Source organism: Hippocampus bargibanti, linkage group LG12, assembly GCF_051943395.1.
Source record: "Hippocampus bargibanti isolate YZ-2025 linkage group LG12, ASM5194339v1, whole genome shotgun sequence".
NCBI classification, from domain to species: Eukaryota; Metazoa; Chordata; class Actinopteri; order Syngnathiformes; family Syngnathidae; genus Hippocampus; species Hippocampus bargibanti.
Genome location: NC_142745.1, coordinates 13852501 through 13871634, shown reverse-complemented (window position 1 = coordinate 13871634; position 19134 = coordinate 13852501). Strand labels below are relative to the sequence as shown.

Below are 19134 nucleotides of genomic sequence, written 5' to 3'. Positions count from 1 at the left end.
ACAAAATAATGTCAACATGTGTAAATCCATATTGACTGTATACAACCAAAAATACTAAATTCTCATGAAAGAAATCATGGTATTTTTAAATTGTAATATTTTTAAGGTAGTTTAGACTGTACTAATTTACCTATGTTAATAATTCGTACGTAATTTAAAATAACTTGATTTCTTTCATAACGAGACTTTCGTATTTTTGGTTGTATACAGTCAATATGCATTTACACATACTGAATTTACTTTGTAACAATAATAATAATAATAATAATAATAATAATAATAATAATAATAATAATAATAATAATAGTTTATAATGAATTCCTCAAATATAGCTACAAATGTGTGCTGTCATGCCCTGATGATTCAAACATGATTAGAACAAACTTGATTGGGAATTCCTTAATGTGTGTTTTTGCGCTCGCACATTACTCATATCGATGGGATATATTTTGAAACTCATTTTGAACCGTTTAACCGCTGTCCCATCATCAAGACAGCTGCAACATTCTTTCGGTTAGCAGCAATAAGCAAACGAGCTCAGCAGTTATCTTCTGAGTGAACGATCGTGGCTATAAACTGCCACAATTTTAGTTGCTGATGGGAAATGGGAAGCATCTGAGGGAGGAGTTCAAGTGTTAATTTGATATGTCGCATTAAAAATGTGGGCAATTTTTCATTTGTTCCGTAATTGAGACTCGTACGTTATTCCCAAATAGTTTAGCTTTGTGCAAGCAGGTGGGCTGCTTTGTGTTTCCTAAATTAGCCTTTTTATGGATGCGGCCCACCGCACCGCATCCATAAATTCACCGCAAGTTTCCTTAACGATGATGACGGCAGACATTTGTGAAGTGCGATGAAGCTCATTCTCGCCATGCCACCTGGGCTCACTTCCTGTCGGGTTTTCTTCATTTCCTTTCTTCTTTCTCTTTTTTCCCTCCTGCAGGTAGCGCGGCTTCTTCTACTCTATGCTACTACACCGAGCACCAACACTAACCATCCTCACATGACTTTTCCTGGCTTCTTCTTTTTCTACCTTGGTAATGGCTTCCTCAATCTTCTTGTGCAGATTTTTAACCAGGTGGATGGGATGTGATTGCACACGCGTGTTAAAAGGCTCGGGAAATGCGGGATTTCACGGGAAATTTCAAGATGAACCGAAAATGTACTTTAAGCTGAACAGGTTAACTTCATTTGACTTCTATAAACTTTTGAAAGTGTGTTTCCATACTTTTTGCACAACCTGTTGTTCCTCAAATCATTCACTGCCATTCACGAATTCATTTGGGGTTGTTTTTTCTTGCTGGGTGCCGATAAAAGCGCTGGTCAGACCTCTGGCAATGTTTTTCCCTGCCACGAGGGGGGCAGCATTTGCCTTTTGTACAACTGCCCCCACTTCAAGCTCATATAACTGCAGACCCATATTATTTAGGAATTAACTTTTTTTCTGAAGAAAGCAGACAGTCTAAGATTTCTTACGCTGCATTGAATGTTTATGTCGTCCTAAAACTTCTGTGGGTCCTAGAATTTGAGTGAAAATGACAAAGCCCTGGTTTTTGAACATCGTCTGGCAGTGAATGAGTTCATAGTCCCCACCGTAACATCAAATATCATGCGGAACATCACAAACAGGCTAAGGGTTATGATGACCATTCATTTTTCAGAGTAAGAGTTATGTGCTCCCTCTTATGAGTACCAGTAAAACAAGATGGTATCAACTTGGGTGGGTGCACATCTAAATTCAGATTTGCTTTTCCTACGTAATGTAAAATCCCATTTAAAAGATCACTTCAAATCGAGCTTTATCGTCAATGAAGGATAAAGTGAGTTAACACTCGACTGGGTTTTCGGTTGAACTGGAAATTTCACCCAGAAAGCCAAACAACCACAATTTTTTTGGTGAGTTCAGCATGCTGTATGTGCTCTTCTCTAGGTCAAAAACACGTTTCGCCCTCCAGCTCAAACAGAGAGGTGTTTTTCTCGGACACATCACCCTTGTCCTCTCCATATATCACCGGGGCTTCCATCCTGGCATCCATTCCTTCCTCTGCCGCTTCAAAGCAACCCCGTCGCCGCAGTGGCATCTCCTCTCCACAAGGTTTGAGCTCGGTGTCGGAGCGCGACGAGTGGCGGGCCGAGATCACACCGACGACATTGAGGAGGATGAAGAGCGGCCCGAAATCAGGGCCGACTTTCCTCGAAGCCAAAGACGAGCCTGGCGCTGCTAGGCGGACAAGCAGTCGAGCGCACGTAGCGACTCACAGTGACAACAGGGCGACTCGAACGCGGTCTGTCAGTCTCGGAGAGGGTGCTCGGTCCATACACAGACACAAGGACTCCAGGAGCAGCGACAGTCGAGTCAGTCTTAGGTCCGGACGGATTCTTGACACAGCAAAACAGTCGCATGGCTACAGACCAAGTGAGAGAAGCTCTGCTCACAGAGACTTCAACGGAAAACAGAGCGAAGAAGACTGGAAGAGACATAACGGGACCCTTGTCTCTCCAGGTCAAGTAGAACCCGTCTCCTCCAGGACTCCTAAGGGCCCAAACATTAGCCCCGGAGAATGGAAAGTACCCAGCCAGGTACGGATCCTCTCCCAGGCCGAAGTCCTCCATCACCCTTTTTGGTAGGAGAACATTGTTCTGTTGTTTTCATCGACCTAAGGTGGTCTTTGGAAAGAAATGGTAGTGGGTTGCAATATTTATAGTGCACAACCCCCTGTCTCACTGCCTCGTTCGTCTCACTTGGGTAATAACATCTCGCTGTGTGAATTTGTGCCAATCGCATCTGTCCGCCGTATTATGCAAGGCAAGGAAAGGGGAATATTTTTGTATTTTGCATGCAATGGATCCTTTGTTTTTGACACACAGGACAACAGTTCTTCATCTGGCCCCGGCATTCAACTCCAGACTATTGACTCTTTTCAATACGTATCCTTCAAAATGACCAGACACTTGTGCTTTTTTGACATCTTATTTACTGAGCATACAAAAACAATGGCAATGCTAAGAATGGACTCTATTGGGTGTTGCTTGGTTTACGACAGTGCTCATTTACTACGACATAATAATAATAGAAGAGTATTTTCAGGCTCTCAAAAAAATTTCAGACCACACCTGCAGTAAATGAACTTCACCGTCAAAACACATGACTGAAATCTTTAAATACATCGCATTTAGTGCACTTTTTTAACTCATTCACTGCCATTCTCCGAATTTATTCGGGAATTGAAAAATATGATGTGGAGCGACGTTCCAGAATGTGTTCGGTAAAGCGCTGGTCAGACCTCTCAGAATCAGAAAACCTTTATTCGTCCCACAATGGGGAAATTTGCAGTCCACAGCAGCAATTTCAAAGGGGATGGAGTGGGGGGGTGAAAGGATAGAAAAACAAGATATTCTAAGCATTGTAAAATAAAAATGTCAACTGTATAGTGTGAAGGTGCAAAACCGTTTCATAAAAAAAAACTGTACATAGTGCAAGTATCAAAAAGGGCATATTGATATATGTAGCTGTATTGCATCAATCCATATTTACAGTACAAGTGTCCATTTTTTTTCACATGTGATTATTGAGAATTGCGAAGCCTGAAAGCAGTCAGTAGGAACGAGCGGCGGTACCTCTCTATTGGTTGTAACAGTCTCTGGCTGAAGGAGCTACCCAGTGCTGTCCGGTTGGCCAGGAGGGGGAGGGAGGGGCTGTCCATCATAGCTTTTCGTTTCGCCAGGGTCCGTGTGTTGCCCACCTGCTCCAGAGAGTCCAGCGAGCAGCCCAGGACAGAACTGGCCCTCTTGACGAGGCGCTCCAGTCTTTTCCTGTCCCGGGTGGTGATGCTGCCTGACCAGCAGACAATTCCATTGTGGATGGCTGAATCCACCACAGAGTCATAGAAGGTCTTTAGGAGTGACCCCTGAATCCCAAAAGACCTCAGTTTCCTGAGTAGGAAGAGGCGACTGTGTCCCTTTTTTGATTAGGGCATCCGTGTTTTAGTCCAGTCTAGTTTATTGTTGAGAGTAACACCCGGGTACTTGTAGGAGGTCACCCTCTCAATGTCCGAACCATGGATGCTCAACGGTGCCGGTGAGGATTGTTTCCTGCAGAAATCCACTACCAGCTCCTTGGTTTTCCAGGTGTTGATCAGGAGGTGATTCGACTGGCACCAGTCCACAAAGTCCTCTGGCAATATGTTTTCACTTCCACTAGGGCGCAGCATTTGCCTTTTGTAGAGCCGCCCCCATTGCAAACTCAGAAAACTCCAGACCCAGATCATTTACGAATTAACTCTTTTTCTGTTGAAAGGTTTCTTACGCTGTATTGAATGTTGATGTAGTCCTAAAACTCAATATTCTGTGCATCCTGGAATTCAAGTTACAATGACAAGGTCACTAGGGCACATAGACAAACAATGATTGATAGTGATATTCACCGACAAATTAAATTTATAGTGACCCCTCGCTACTTTGCGGTTCAATTAGCGCAGTTTCAGTGCATTGCAAATGTTTTTTTCAGGGAAAAGAAACATTGAGAATAATAAAAATTGCAGGATGACTCACAGGTTTTGTACATGGCTGTAGATTGATTGGCTAGCAGTGCTGGCATCACCCAATCTTCTTCTCAGTCCCGCCCAGAAACCCCCTCTGTCTTATCATGTGGGTTATTATTATATAACTCCATAGATTTTCATCTATCGCGGGTGGTCCTGGTCCCCATTAGATGCGAAAAATGAGGGATTACTGTACTGAAATACACCTAACATAGTTATTTATCCACAAAACCCCTACACACATGCATACTCCAGAAACAAGCCTTGAAACCAAAGCATTTTGGTTTTCAGACTAACCATTAGCACTGCCGCGCTGTCCCACAGGAAAATTGGTATGAAAGACACATCTGTACCGTAAATATAAAAACCAAGGCAATGGTTGCACCGGTAAATGAGTGTGGCTTCTTGTGTAATATCAGTGTTTGAAATAACGTCTGCCCGGAGGCCCGAGGCATACATCTTTTACGTCGGGCGTACAACTTCTTCAAGAAAAAAAAAAAAACATTATTTTCAAATCAAAAATTTGTTTTATTCAATAAAGCAAAAGCTACAAGCAAACCGCTATAAGCCACGTGGACTCCTCTTTCTAAGCACCTTTCAAAACTCTCAAGTACACTTTACAATCACGGTATAGTCCGAAACACAAAACAGGCTTCTGATTGGCTGCCGTGCCGAGTATGCAAATTGCCAAACGATCATTCGTTTAGCAATTTAGCTAGCACATAGCTAAACGAATGATCGTTTGGCAATTTGCATACTCGGCACGGCAGCCAATCAGAAGCCTGTTTTGTGTTTCGGACTATACCGTGACTGTAAAGTGTACTTGAGAGTTTTGAAAGGCGCTTAGAAAGAGGAGTCCACGTGGCTTTTAGCAGACAACGCAACACAAACATTGCATTGTGCACCATGACGACAAACGACAACAGAAGCAAAAGCTTCAGCAAGGGATATTTACCATCAATTAAGCAAGGGAGCATTTGCGGTAGGTACTTCCTTAATTAAAAAAAAAAAAATCCTTTATACCTCGCAACAATGTTTTGTTTTGTTTTGTTTTTTTGCGATTAGTCGTCTTATTATGTTTCAAGTTGTGAAAAATGGGGCAGGCAATTTTATGGCCGGGCAGGCAACTTTTCAGAGTTGTTTGCCCTGGTGTCCGCTAACCTTTTGTCATGAGATTCAGACACTGGTAATATACTTTCACTTTGTAACCCGGAAAGGTCAGGACTGTCGTAAACCAAGGACACCGTGTATACGTACATGTAGCCATTCGATGTTTTTTTAATAGCGCTGTTTCAGCGTCTTGACACCTACAGATCGTGCGTAAAACCGCTGTATTCCAGGTTTGCAGTTGCTTAAAACATGTCTCCTTGTCAATTATAATAGAGATACATTTCATAAAATGTATACTAAACTCCACTGCACTAGGTTTGCCCCATCTGTAGCATACCAGATGATATTTATTGTGTGATTTTGTTGCCAATGCCATGTTATGTGTTATGGTGAAAGGGCAAGTTATGTAAGAACCGTTGTACGAACATGTGAGGGACGTTGCTGCCTGCTGAGGGGGAAAAAACAGAATGTGCCACTTTATGGCTTTCTTTGTTACTGAATGAGGCCAGATCACAGATGCGACTTCTGATTTTAACCTGGACACCTGCTGTGTCTCTGTTGTAGAGGAATCGAATTGTTCTTTGTTGGCAGAAAATTGTATCAGGTTCAGAATAATGCCAGATTTTAATCCAAATCATTATCTATTCTTATATACATCTCTAACTCCTGTTTTATATACTGCATTTATCTATAGAGAGAGAGAAAGAGAGAGAGAATGACAGAGAGAGATAGACAGGGAGGGAGGGAGAGAGAGAAGGAGAGAATGAGAGTGACATAGTGACAGAAAAAGAATGAGAGAGAGATATACTGAGTGACAGAAAGACTGGGTGACAGAGAGACAGGGTGACAGAGACAGAGTCAGAGAGTGACAGAGAGAGAGATACTGAGTGACAGAGAGACAGGGTGAGAGAGTGAGAGTGACAGAGAGACAGTACAGTGAGAGAGAGAGATAATGAGTGACAGAGAGACAGAGTAAGAGAGTGACAGAGAGAGAGAGAGAGCGACAGAGACAGGGTGGCAGAGAGACAGTGAGGAAGAGAGACATAATGAGTAACAGAGAGAGAGTGAGAGAGAGACAGAGTGATAGAGAGAGACAGAGTGACAGAGAGAGACAGAGAGACAGAGACAGAGAGTGACAGAGAGACGTCCTTTAAATTATGACTTAATATGTCGCATAGTCAGAATCAATATGTCGTATTTTTTGTATATTATTCATTCTGAGAATCCTTGACTTCGAAGTCAGTCAATGATGTATACCATAATAATATTCCTCTGATGTTTTTGTTCAACTGACTCCATGTTCAGTTTGAAGACTTCTGTATTCAGGTGAGCTCAGGGAACAGCGTTGTAGCAAACACGAGATCAAATGGTGTCCAAACGGGCGTTTGGGTTCAAGGTAGCAAGCACTGTGGGGACGTTTTGTGCAATATACAAAGTGAGAGCAGCTCACTCAGAAAACACAATTCTTTTTTTCACTTATTTGACCTTTGTCATTTGTCATAATTGTTATCATGCTGTGGCCTTGCATCGCTTTTGGTAGGAAAAAAACAGCTTATCTTCTACATGGCGTAGGAAAACCATAGATGTAAATGTTTGTACATTCAACAGCACCTTTCTAAATATTCGCTCGCCAATATTCCGAGGGGAGTCATGGGGTGGGGGGTGGCACGTGTCGGGGAAAAAAAAGAAAACAAACAAAAGTGATGACATTGCGCCATTATTTTTTTATGTAAAAAAATATCATATTTAAGAACATAGCAAAAAGTATCTTGACATGGTGTTCTATTCATGCACTGAATAATAAAGTTTTACTGATAACAGCTTCAAGACTTTCACTGAATGGTCCACGGAGGGGAAAAAAAATCCCTTTGTTACGTACTGTCGTCAGGGCAATTGATTTTTTTCCAGCTCAGATTTGGGACTTATTTACTGTTATTTTCACCACAAATCAAAACAAAGGCCAACCGATGCTCACATACATGGTAAGTCTCACGGTTTGGTCAGGAGACTCCCGATTTTGACCATAATAATCACTTTATAAAGCAACTATTGACACTAGATGGTTAGCTATCTATCTAGCTGGCTATCTATTAGTCACTCGCAGAAAAAAATATCGTGTGACGGTAAAGTGTCAATGAGAGTTTTAAAAGGCGCTTATAAATGAAATGTATTTTTATTCTTATAAATACAGTAAAGTCTCGTTATATCGATATCGGATATATCGATAGTCCCGGTTATATCGATACTATTTCTATGCACGCATGGAGAAAATTACATGCAAACAGTGTCGCATATATCGATACTCCCGGTTATATCGATATTTTTTCGGACTCCCTTGAATATCGATATAACGAGACTTTACTGTATATAGGTAGCTATCTCCCTAGCTGACTATTTGCTATCTACTGTATTTGCTATCTATTACCAATCTGGCCGGCTTGCTAGCTATCTAGCTGGCTATCCATTAGTTATATAGGTATCTCGCTAGCTAGCTAACCAGCTGGTTATCTATTTGCTGTCTATTTGCTGTCTATCAGCTATCTGGCTGGCTTGCTAGCTCTCTCGCTGGGTATCTATTAGTTATATAGCTAGCTAGCTGTCTAGCTGGCTATCTATTAGCTGGATACCTTTCTATCTAGTTGAGTGACTTCCGGGTTGAGTGAACGCTGGCGCGTGCGCGTGTGGCTGCCGCTGCTCACCCAAAGAAAAACTTATCCTGTGACTGTAAAGTGACCTTGAGAGTTTTGAAAGGTACTTATAAATGAAATTTATTATTATTATTATTATTATTATTATTATTATTATTATTATTATTATTATTATTATTACTAAAGACAGTTCATTTGTAATGTGAGACAAAAGAAAATATCAAAAACAAAATACATTTTTACATTTACATATTACATATTACATATACATTTTTGAATATACAGTAAAGTCTCGTTATATCGATATTCAAGGGAGTCCGAAAAAATATCGATATAACCGGGACTATCGATATATCCGACCCTGTTTGCATGTAATTTTCTCCGTGCGTGCATAGAAATAGTATCGATATAACCGGGACTATCGATATATCCGACCCTGTTTGCATGTAATTTTCTCCGTGCGTGCATAGAAATAGTATCGATATAACCGGGACTATCGATATATCCGATATCGATATAACGAGACTTTACTGTATAAATAAACAATGAAAATAGTTTTGTGTTTTATTTACTTCTAATTTACACTTTTGAAACGCACACAGTATTTTAACACACACCACAGAGCTGCAAGTATCATTTCTGAAACTTAACGTGTATGTTCTCATGTTTTCACTCATCTGTGTAGTTCCAGCAATACAAGGTTATGAATGATGTAGACTGCCATGGAGCCATTTGCAAAACGTCTCTGGTAAGGCTTACAATGACCATATAAGAGTGACTTTATAGAAATGTCAGTGTTTGGATTGGATTGGTTTTGATTGGATGTACCTTTATTCGTCTTGCAGTGGAGAAATTTACATTTCACAGCAGCAAAGTTATGAAAGGAGGAGGAAAGGAAAGAAAGAAGTAGAAAAACAAAATACAGGAGCTGCTGGAAAGGCAGTCACTCTCGCAGCGCCATCTTGACATAAAAAAAAAAACAAAATAACAAATAATATGACAACACTATGGTCTGTTTATTGTGTTTAAAATGTTGAGAATTTTCCATAAATGGCTATAAAATGTCCATTTTATCAGTGGCAAGCCTTGGATTTCATTGCTTGGCCTTCAATAGTGCTATGTCTGAATCAATCCCGACTGAAAAAAATTGTTTGGTTTACTACAAGTCCACTAGAAGAGGGTACCATTAGCCAGGAAGTAACTGACCGACCTTTATTAATCATGTCCATGTCTGTCTATTCTTGAAAACTGTTAGAATTTTTTACTATGAACGTGTGGATTGATGATAACCTCATAAAATTGCAATATTATTTGCTATTTGTGTTAGCTTAGCAGCCGTCCAACCTTAAAGGACAACCAACGCCATTTTTTTTTCCTAACTGACATCAGAAAAATGTTTTATAGTATCTAAAATACCCAAAACATGCAGGCGGTTATTTTTGGTCAAATGCAAAACACCAATAAAAATGAGTTAAAGTGCCCCAAAACTGCCACAAAATGAGCTCGGAACTGGGCAGATATCGGAAAGTCCCGCCCCCTTATTCGTGATGTCACACCAGGATACTTCTTCACAAACTGCCTTGGTGCAGAATCAAAACAATGGCTTCAGAGAGTTTAGATTCGAAGAAGATGCTTTCTTGTTAGTCATCTAGATCTGAATATGGTTCAAATAGTTCTGAAGAGGAAAGCATAAATGTTTGCAATCGATTAAAGAAGTCCTTCCGTATCAATTCGAGCCATCTGGACTCCAATGTAGCGCCCAGAAAATGGACAAGATGGCGCACAAGCTCCATTGGAAAAGGACTGATTGGTCTGCTGGGAATGTGTGTAAACTTACACTTTCTTTAAGCGTGTTACCGCAATTGGCTGCAACACACAACGATTCACCATTGTGTTATTTATGTAGTTTTCCTTCTAATTTCACCATCAACACGAAGTTTTCAGACCAAACAAAGTACCCAAAATGCATTGTGTGTCGCCTCTCGGTCAGGGGCGTTCCAGACGTGACGTCATGTCAGGCATCGTAATTAACTCGAAAACAAGACTTCCTGAATATTCAGCGTGAGTCTTAAAACATGAAATATAGCTATACGCCGTGGAATCTTTGTAAAATGCGCTCAGTAGAAGTCATTTGAAGTGATTTTACAAATTATGGACGCAACTTGTCCGAAGGTGTCGGTTGTCCTTTAATGATGTCCATCTATTCTTGAAAAGTCCATCTTGAAAATGACTAACAGTAAATCTCCAACCAAATCCAAACAACTTTTTTTCTCCTCTTTCAGCCATTGTGGATTGACAAAACTGCTATTAAATCAATATATTTTCTTCTGCAGCTCGCTACTGATACAGTGTGCTAGCTATAGCCAGTATGTTTGTAACTAGCGGCTAGTGATCAAAGCAGTTTTCGCAAACTATGACTGACCCGAGATTGCAGCCGTTTTTTTCACACACGCGGTTGCCTTGTGTATGTAATGTGCAATATAAATAAAATCCGCCTTGCCTTAAACCCGATCTGATAAAAACACTCCCAAACATTCGCCACTGCGTGAGTTAGAACCATATTTGATTGCGTTATTATATAGTGTTATCGGTTATTATCAAAACATAAACTGCAGCTGTAATGTTTTTGTAATTTACCTTATGCACCACAAGGTGGTGTTACCCCACCGCATCTACAGGCGGCGTTGGTTGACACAAATGTCCTCAAAGTGAGTGATAGGAAAGGATGGCAACAGGAAATGAGCAGTCATGTATCACCTGCCCAGTCCTTGACCTGGCATCTGTAGGTGGGAGGCAAGCCCACTCATAAAGCCCCCACCCCCTTTCCCCCCACCTTGTTTTCTCAGCTTTCCATGTGCGAACCCCCTACGTGGAAATGCATCAAATTCTTGGAATGCTGCCAAGCAGGTGAACATGGAATGTTTATCCTTGCGCCAGCCACTTTTTTGTTTTTTTTTCTTTTAGCCCAGTGTTAAGAACTAAAATTTACTGGTGTCAAAAAGAAAAAGAAAATCACAACTTGTTTGTAGAAATGATCTCGTACTTACAAAACCTTCATAGAATAAAGTATTCTAGTTTTTATCTTTTCAAAAAATGTGTCCTAAAATCAAATTATTATGAGTTTCGTAATTATATTATTTTTTTCATGTTTGAAATTGGCTTCCTATGGCACGCCGCATCCCCACCATGTAGCAAAAACGTGTATGTGTGTTTGTAGTCCTGGTAACCAGCCACCCGTCGCATGTGTTATGCTCCAAAAAAAAAAACAAATCTCATTTAAATTAACGTGGGAGCAAAAAAACTGGAAAATTAAAACAAGAAATATGCTATTTGGAAATGATTTCTGAGTGACCGCAGGTTCAAAAAATGTGTCGTAAAATAAAATATTAGGAGTTTTGTAAATATATATTTTTTTCATGTTTGAAATTGGGTTACCACAGATTAAATCCCTCATATACCTCATCCACACCATGTAGCAAAAATGCGTATGTGTGTTTGTAGTCCTGGAAACCAGCCACTCGTCACATGAATGAGAGTCCATAAACAAATCTCATTTAATTGAGTGACCTCAGGCTCAAAAAATGTTGTATCCTAAAATCAAATTTTATGAATTTTATAAATACATATTTTCATGTTTGAAATTGGCTTCCCACGGGGCAAATCCCTCGCACACCTCGTCCCCACCATGGAGTAAAACCATGTATGTGTGTCAGAGCGTGAGTTTATAAATCCGGAATTTCTCGAAAGTGACGCAGATGTGACCACCTGTAATCCCCCTCTTCGCTGATACATTTGCAGTCTTTATCAATTTCGACCCTAAATAACGTTCCTCGGATACCGTTGCCGCGGGGCTCCATTGTCTCAACAAAACCAGAGGTGGAACTGTGCATTTGGAATTCACCCCGGAATGCGTCTGGCCCCTTTGTTCCAATCAGTTGTGGAATGTCTCCACGACAATAACACAAAATTACGAGCGTCACAACAAGAGTCGTCATCATCCTTTCGGGCATCCTTGAACTGACATATTTATAGCTGTGTTTTCTTCCATGGAACCAAATGGATTAGAAAAACATGGGCTTCCCTCCTCGATCATTCAGAGAGGGAATACCCCCTTTTCGGATTGTGGCCACACCCATTTTGTTGTAGACGCCTGGCATAAAAAAGAAGGTGGGGGTCCGGTTTAAACTTACAAAGACATTCATCATTGCGTAACCACAGCCATAAAAGACAACTTCTCGCGCACGGAAAAAATAATGGAATTTAAAAAACGGGATTTGGGGGGATCACTTGTTTCCATAATGACTCGGTGAAACGAGGAAAGTTAAGAAACGCCTTAACTGGAAAGGCTTTTGTCTTTGAGTTTCAAAGTAAAACTTCATTGCAAGACACGAAGTGCGGAAGTGTCTTTGGAATTATTTTAGGGGACTCAAACTAACATCAGAGCAAGCGCTGTGCACCCCTCCATATCCAAACTGCAAGAAATGGTATTATGCCTTCACTGATGACGTCAATTATGTACACCAGAAATGGGCAGAAACAATCCGTCTTTGTATTTCAGACTTGAATCACAAACAATCGCGCCAGTCTTTGTGTTCGACACATTAAAAATTATTTTCTCCATCAAAAATAGCCATTATAATAAAAAGATTCGTTTTCAAATCCCGTTCCTGTAAAGTTCATTTTCCAACATTTTCGATAATGCACAACCAACTTGAATTAAAATTGTCTTAGATTGACATTTAACATTAACATTCCACCCAGTTCTAAATTGCAATATGTGCCTGTGTAATTCAATTGCACCGTACAACATTGAGGGACGTAATCGTCTCAAATAAAGCTCTCAAATGTTTTATTTTGAAATCTAAGACCCCTGGTTCCGATGATTTTAGTTGTGACTTGATAGCTGCCCTTTAAGAAGAAGCGAAAAGGGAACGCACAACTGAGTGTCGCGTCTGTTTCGCCGGCAGGACAAGTTTCTGCGTGACTGGATTGGAATCATTTTGGTCTCAAGGTGGCAAATATGGACCTTTGTTGTCGACTGGGAAGAAGCACAAATCTCAAGCTCACATCTCTTCTCTTCTTTTGCTCCTGCTTTGTATGGAGGTCAGAAGGTGAGCACAAAAGCCATGAAAGGAATGATATTAGAATAAAAAAATAATATTACTAGATTTGATCAATCTTGAAACTAATTTTGAACACTTTGCATTTAAAATGACACAACATATTTAATTTCAAAATAAAATGAAAAAAAAACATTACTCCAAATGTATTTAATTAACAAGTGGTATAAAAATGGAGTGTTATTTTATTACACTGTACTATATAGCTTGAATATTATTACAATTTAAAATGAAAATTTATTGAATGCTTTTCTATTTACGCCGAGTGCGTTCATATGAACACAGATAAATTCATTTTCAAATGTATTCATGTTGTTTCTTGCCATATCGTAGACTCTATTTGAACCAATTTGATACTCTGTTTTGATTGTATTTTGATTTTTTTTAAATGAATGTATGTGTGTTCACACGAACACGCTTGCCGTAAATGGGTTAATTGGATTGGATTGGATTTGCCTTTATTAGTCCCACAGTGGAGAAATTTACATTTCACAGCAGTAATGTATTACTGCAAGTGTAGTAAATACAAAAAAATATCACTTTATCCCTTTTTCCCGTGACCTTCGCAATAGAAATCTTTGATTAATGTCTTTTGTCTGTCTGTATGTATTAAACCTTTACACATTTAAAATATTTGAATATTTGTCTATTGCGATTACAACATGGGTAAAGATGGAGGAATAAAGTATCTGAAATTTATTGTTCAAAGTATAAAGATGGCAAGAACGCGTTTGTGACTTTATTAGCGTGACTTCAAAACAAATCATCAAGTAACTAGTTTTAAATTGTCAATTTGTCCATTGCCAAGCAAGATACATACACAAAGATTGCTTAGCATATTCTGAGCTCTTCTTGTCATATTTCTCGCTTAAATTCACCCTTAAATGCTAATGTTCAATTCTTTCTATATTTCTTCTTCACATTGAGGAGCGACACAGCACACAGTTTTTGTACTTCCATAATCTGATTTTTTTCAGTTCTTTGTTACATTAAAGCAGATCGCATATCATTATGTTGTATTTTGTATTTTTTCCAACTTTTTTCAACTCATTCACTGCCAGGCGATGTGCAAAAATGTGCCCACTCCAGTGCCAGGGTTTTTGTCATTTTCACTCAAACTGCAGGACCCACAAAATATTAAGTTTTAGGACTAGATCAACATTCAATGCAGTGTAAGAAACCTTAGACTCTCTTCTTTCATCAGGAAAAGAGTTAATTGCTAAATTAGATGGGTCTGGAGTTACATGAGCTTGAAATGAGGGTGGCTGTCCAAAATACAATGCAATACAGTACATACATATCGGTTTATATAGCGCTTTAACAATGGCTGAAGCTGGAACAAAGCACTAACATGAAAAAAAGGGAAATACTGCCCCTTGTGGAAAAGAAAAAAAACATTGCCAGAGGCTATGGCCAGCGCTTTATCGGCACCTAAGCATGAACAATCTGGACCTGAATAAATTTGAGAATGGTGCTCCATGCCATACTTAATAAATAAATACATTTGGGAATGGCAGTGAATGAGTTAAAAAACACTTGTGATATCTCAATGTATTTATATGTGATGACAAAAGTTTGACAAAAGCATGTACAAAAAAATAATTTTTATCACATTCACGCCATGTAATATAATAATAATAATAATAATAATAATAATAATAATAATAATAATAATAATAATAATAATACATTAAATTTATAATCACCTTTTAAAACTCTCAAGGTCACTTTATAGTGGCAGGATAAGTTTTTCTGTGGGTGGGCAGCGGCAGCCACACGCGCCAGCGTTCACTTAACCTGGAAGTAACTCAAATCGATAGAAAGATATCTAGCTAGCTAATAGATAGCTGGCTAGCTGGATAGATAGTTAATAGATAGCCAGCTAGATAATAATCATAATGATAATACATTTCATAGCTAATAAATAGCCAGCTAACTAGCGAGCTAGATAATAGTGTTAGTACATGAACATGCAGCCTATACATCTATTTATCACAGCGTTGTCACACTTGGCCTGTTTTTCTTCAAGGTAACTGTCAAAGGCCTCAAAGAGGAAAAAACAGTGTGTTGACCGACAAATCACTCCTGATGGATGCATTTCCAGAGGGCTCAAGCGTCACCTTAGAATGTTGCACCGGCTACGAAAAACAGGCGGGCTCAGAAGTTATAACTTGCCTGAATGGCAACTGGACCCAAGTTGAACTCATCTGCAAAAGTAAGATGGAATTGTCATTCTCTTGATATGTGGAAAAGCAGAGTTGACAAAAGTATTCACATTCTGGACTATATTTTCCGGTGTATAAGGCGCACCCAAAAGCCTTCATGACCCTTCATCTTATACGCAGGTGCGCCTTATGTGTGAAGTCATATTGAGCCACAACAGGTCGCGCAATGACTGTCAGCAGCCACCGACTCTATTTCCCCCTGTAGAAAAAGTAGTGCGTAACCCCAGCCTCTATTGTAGCGCCTTATAATGTGGTGTGCCTTATATTTGGGAAACTTTGATCTATTGACATATTACATTTGGGAAACTTTTGTCATTCATGAAATGCCTTATATTCCGGTGTGATTTATATAGGGAAAAAGTTAGAAAATACATCATTCATTGGCGGTGGGCTTTATCTTATCCTATATTACATGGCATCTTATATATGGAAAAGGTTTGAAAATACCTCCACCTTATACTCCGGTGCTCCTTATACACAAAATACAGTACTCGTATTTTCAAATAGATCTTTGCTGTCAAAATTACCCATATATTCTGTCAAAATCGGCAAATGATAACATGTTCCGTATTTCCCGGTGTATAAGGTGCACAAGAGCATAAGGCGCACCCCCAATGAATGGTGTATTTTCAAATGTTTTCCATATACAAGGCACACCGGATTGTAAAGCGCACCTCTGAAAAAAAAAAAGGTATTCCAATTGATATACAGTGAGACCTCAACTTACGAACTTAATTGATTCCCAGACAGAGTGTGTAAGGCGAAAAGTGTGTATCTCAAAAAAAAAAATCCCATAGGAAACCATTAAAATGGGAATAATCCATTCCCGGGTTTCCATAAAATATACTTTTCAACTAAATAAGCCTTAAAACTACACACAACCTACCTTATCCTATGTATAATAAATGTGCTATTGTATTGTAATGAAAGAAATACACTGCACTGTATAATAGTCACTTTATTTACATTTGTGATGGTCATTGATGGCTCTTAATTGACACCTGTTGCTTTCTGACTTGTAAGGTCTTACGAAACTGAGGCATCACATTATCATTCATCATGTTGATGATTCTTATAGCCTTTTATGGATGGAACTGTTCAATAAAAGCCTGCACATCAACTGCTGAATGGCCTGCTTCTGCTTGTCCTCTTGAAGGCAAATCAAATTCTCTGTGTTGAGGACCTCATTATGGTCAGCAACAAGCTCCTCGATGTCATCTGCATTCACTTCGAGTCCCGTCGGTGCTGGCAGAGATTTTATTACAACTCAAGGCGCGAGTCTGATCATTCCATGGATGCGGAATAAAACGCGACAAAAGAAGGCGGGCGGGGCGAATAAAATGGCACGCTCGCGATCGGAAACCGGAAAGCAACAAACTTACACGTTCGCGCCTAACCATCACCTTGTGCAAAGCAAACTGTTGGATTTGCCAAGACACAGTTACTCACTTTCGTCGTAATCGTGTCACTGGTGAGGTTACAGTGACTCGTTGCAATGAAATGAAATTGAAGTGTTGCGAGCGGCGGCCCCACCCCAGCTGTCAACTCGCACGTGACAATTTAGCGTGACTATTGACATGCTGTTCCGGTGTGTGTGAAAACACTAGCTCTGATTGGCTTACCATGACACATGACTCTACCCTTTAGCCAATCACTTCTATCGCATCTTGACAGGGGGTGCGTTCAAGTGTAGCAACACAAAAACGTTGGCAAGTGTTTGTCCCTGCTCATTCAGTTAGACAATGCTTTCCAAACAGCCTAGAGTCATAAGAAGTCGTGTGCTATTCTCGAACCTGAACGCACCCCAAGTCTTGGATGACAAATAAACAGAGCAGAGTAGACGTGTACGGCTGGTAGTTTCTTCAATTTATTCATAGTAACGCACCACATTTGAACTGAGGCTGAACACGAGCCTGTGGTGTTTATTTTACGGTCCCATAATAGTAAAATTATCTGCAAAAAGCTCCTCGGAGGCGATGGACGCGTGAATTCAGAGAGAGGTTGTGGAAAATAGTGCCGGCTGGAGCGCTGTTCGGTCGTGTGCTTCCGCCGAAGATCACTCCGCCAGATCCAAAGGTCGTGTGCTTTGGTGTTCCAGCCGTGGTGGATTTGTAATATGAAAATAGTGCTTATTATAAGGTTTAATTTTCATAAATTTGACGTTTGTAAGACGAAAAATTCGTAATATAAGGTGTTCGTAAATTGAGGTCTCACTGTAAATATATAAAAATTTGCCAAAGAGAATGCACACCACATTATAAGGCGCTACAGTCGAGGTTTCGCACTACTTCCACAAAGGGACATGGAGTCATACAGTAGTTGCGAGTAGTTGCGAGACCTGATGTGGCTCAATATGGCATACAAGACGCAGGGTCATCTAATGAAGAAAATCAAGGCTTTTGGGTGCGCCTTAAAATATAGTACTTGTAAAAAGTCATCAGAAAGATACAAATATTATATACCTTGAAAATTGATGTCAGTATAAATACTTTCTCTTCATTACTCGGGCTTGTTTTACTGTTTTTTGTTTGTTTCTTTGTTGTTTTTTTTTCGGCACCATAGAAAAAGACTGTGGTATGCCGAAACCTCAACCGAACATGAGATTTCACATCACAGCCGGCACCCGCTTTGGCGATGTTGTGAAAGTCACGTGTGACGAAGGGTAAGCGTCAAGAAAAATCTCTTTCTGCCCTGATAAGGACCATTCTAAAAAACAAAAAACAAGTGTGCATATGAGTGCACGTGTGCAATATTTTCAGTTTTAACTTCAACATGCGAAATGGCAAAAGTGATCAAACCAGGCATCTCACCATTTGCTGTAATTCTGATCATCATTGGGTAACCTACGACCTATCCCATTTAATTTTGGTCGGCAACCAGTCACACACACTAAAAACAAGCACTCACACTCACATTTACTCTGATGGAAAATTAAGCTCGATGATATCACAGATTTAAAAATGAAATGGACTATCAATAGGCCACTCGCAGTTCAAGCGTGTGAGGCAAGGACGGTGTCGAGAAAAATAGCTTTCATTGCTAATAATAAATACCATACAGCTTTTCTAGATATAATAATAATAATAACAACAATAATAATAATAATAATAATACATTTCATTTATAAGCTACTTTCAAAACTCTCAAGGTCACTTTCCAGTCACATGATAAGTTTTTCTGTGGGTGAGCAGCGGCAGACAGATGCGCCAGCGTTCACTCAACCCGGAATAACTCAAATAGATAGAAAGCTAGCTATCTAGCTAATAGGTAGCTAATAGATTGCTTGCTAGATAGCTAGCTTGATAGCTAATAAATAAACCAGCGAGCTAGCTAATAGGTAACTAATAGATTGCTTGCTAGAAAGCTAGCTAGATAGCTAATAAATAAGCCAGTGAGCTCGCTAGATAGCCAGCTAAGTGATAGCAAATATTATATGAAAATGTAACCAAACATGATTGACACCAAAATAAACTACGCAATGTAAAATATG

The 19134-nt window shown here is 39.7% G+C and overlaps 2 protein-coding genes across 7 annotated transcripts in view; both read left to right on the top strand.

The window, feature by feature from the left end:
• magi3b (membrane associated guanylate kinase, WW and PDZ domain containing 3b) overlaps nt 1-5130 on the top strand; it is a 135902-nt gene extending 130772 nt beyond the window's left edge. For 2 of the 4 annotated variants that reach the window (XM_089009999.1, XM_089009998.1), the window contains exons 21-22: nt 944-1037; nt 1931-2069. In XM_089009999.1, coding sequence (XP_088866125.1) covers nt 944-993 — 50 coding nt within the window. In that variant the 3' untranslated portion in view covers nt 994-1037; nt 1931-2069. Of the gene's footprint in view, nt 1-943; nt 1038-1930 lie in introns of all 4 variants that reach the window. The other 2 variants (XM_089009996.1, XM_089009995.1) reach the window with 1 other exon arrangement.
• Nucleotides 5131-13224: 8094 nt separating this feature from the next.
• Nucleotides 13225-19134, top strand: part of LOC148890598 (complement decay-accelerating factor, GPI-anchored) — a 12721-nt gene continuing 6811 nt past the window's right edge. For 2 of the 3 annotated variants that reach the window (XM_089011063.1, XM_089011062.1), the window contains exons 1-3: nt 13225-13410; nt 15449-15634; nt 18207-18306. In XM_089011063.1, coding sequence (XP_088867189.1) covers nt 13320-13410; nt 15449-15634; nt 18207-18306 — 377 coding nt within the window. In that variant the 5' untranslated portion in view covers nt 13225-13319. The remainder of the gene's footprint in view (nt 13411-15448; nt 15635-18206; nt 18307-19134) is intronic. The other variant, XM_089011064.1, reaches the window with a different exon arrangement.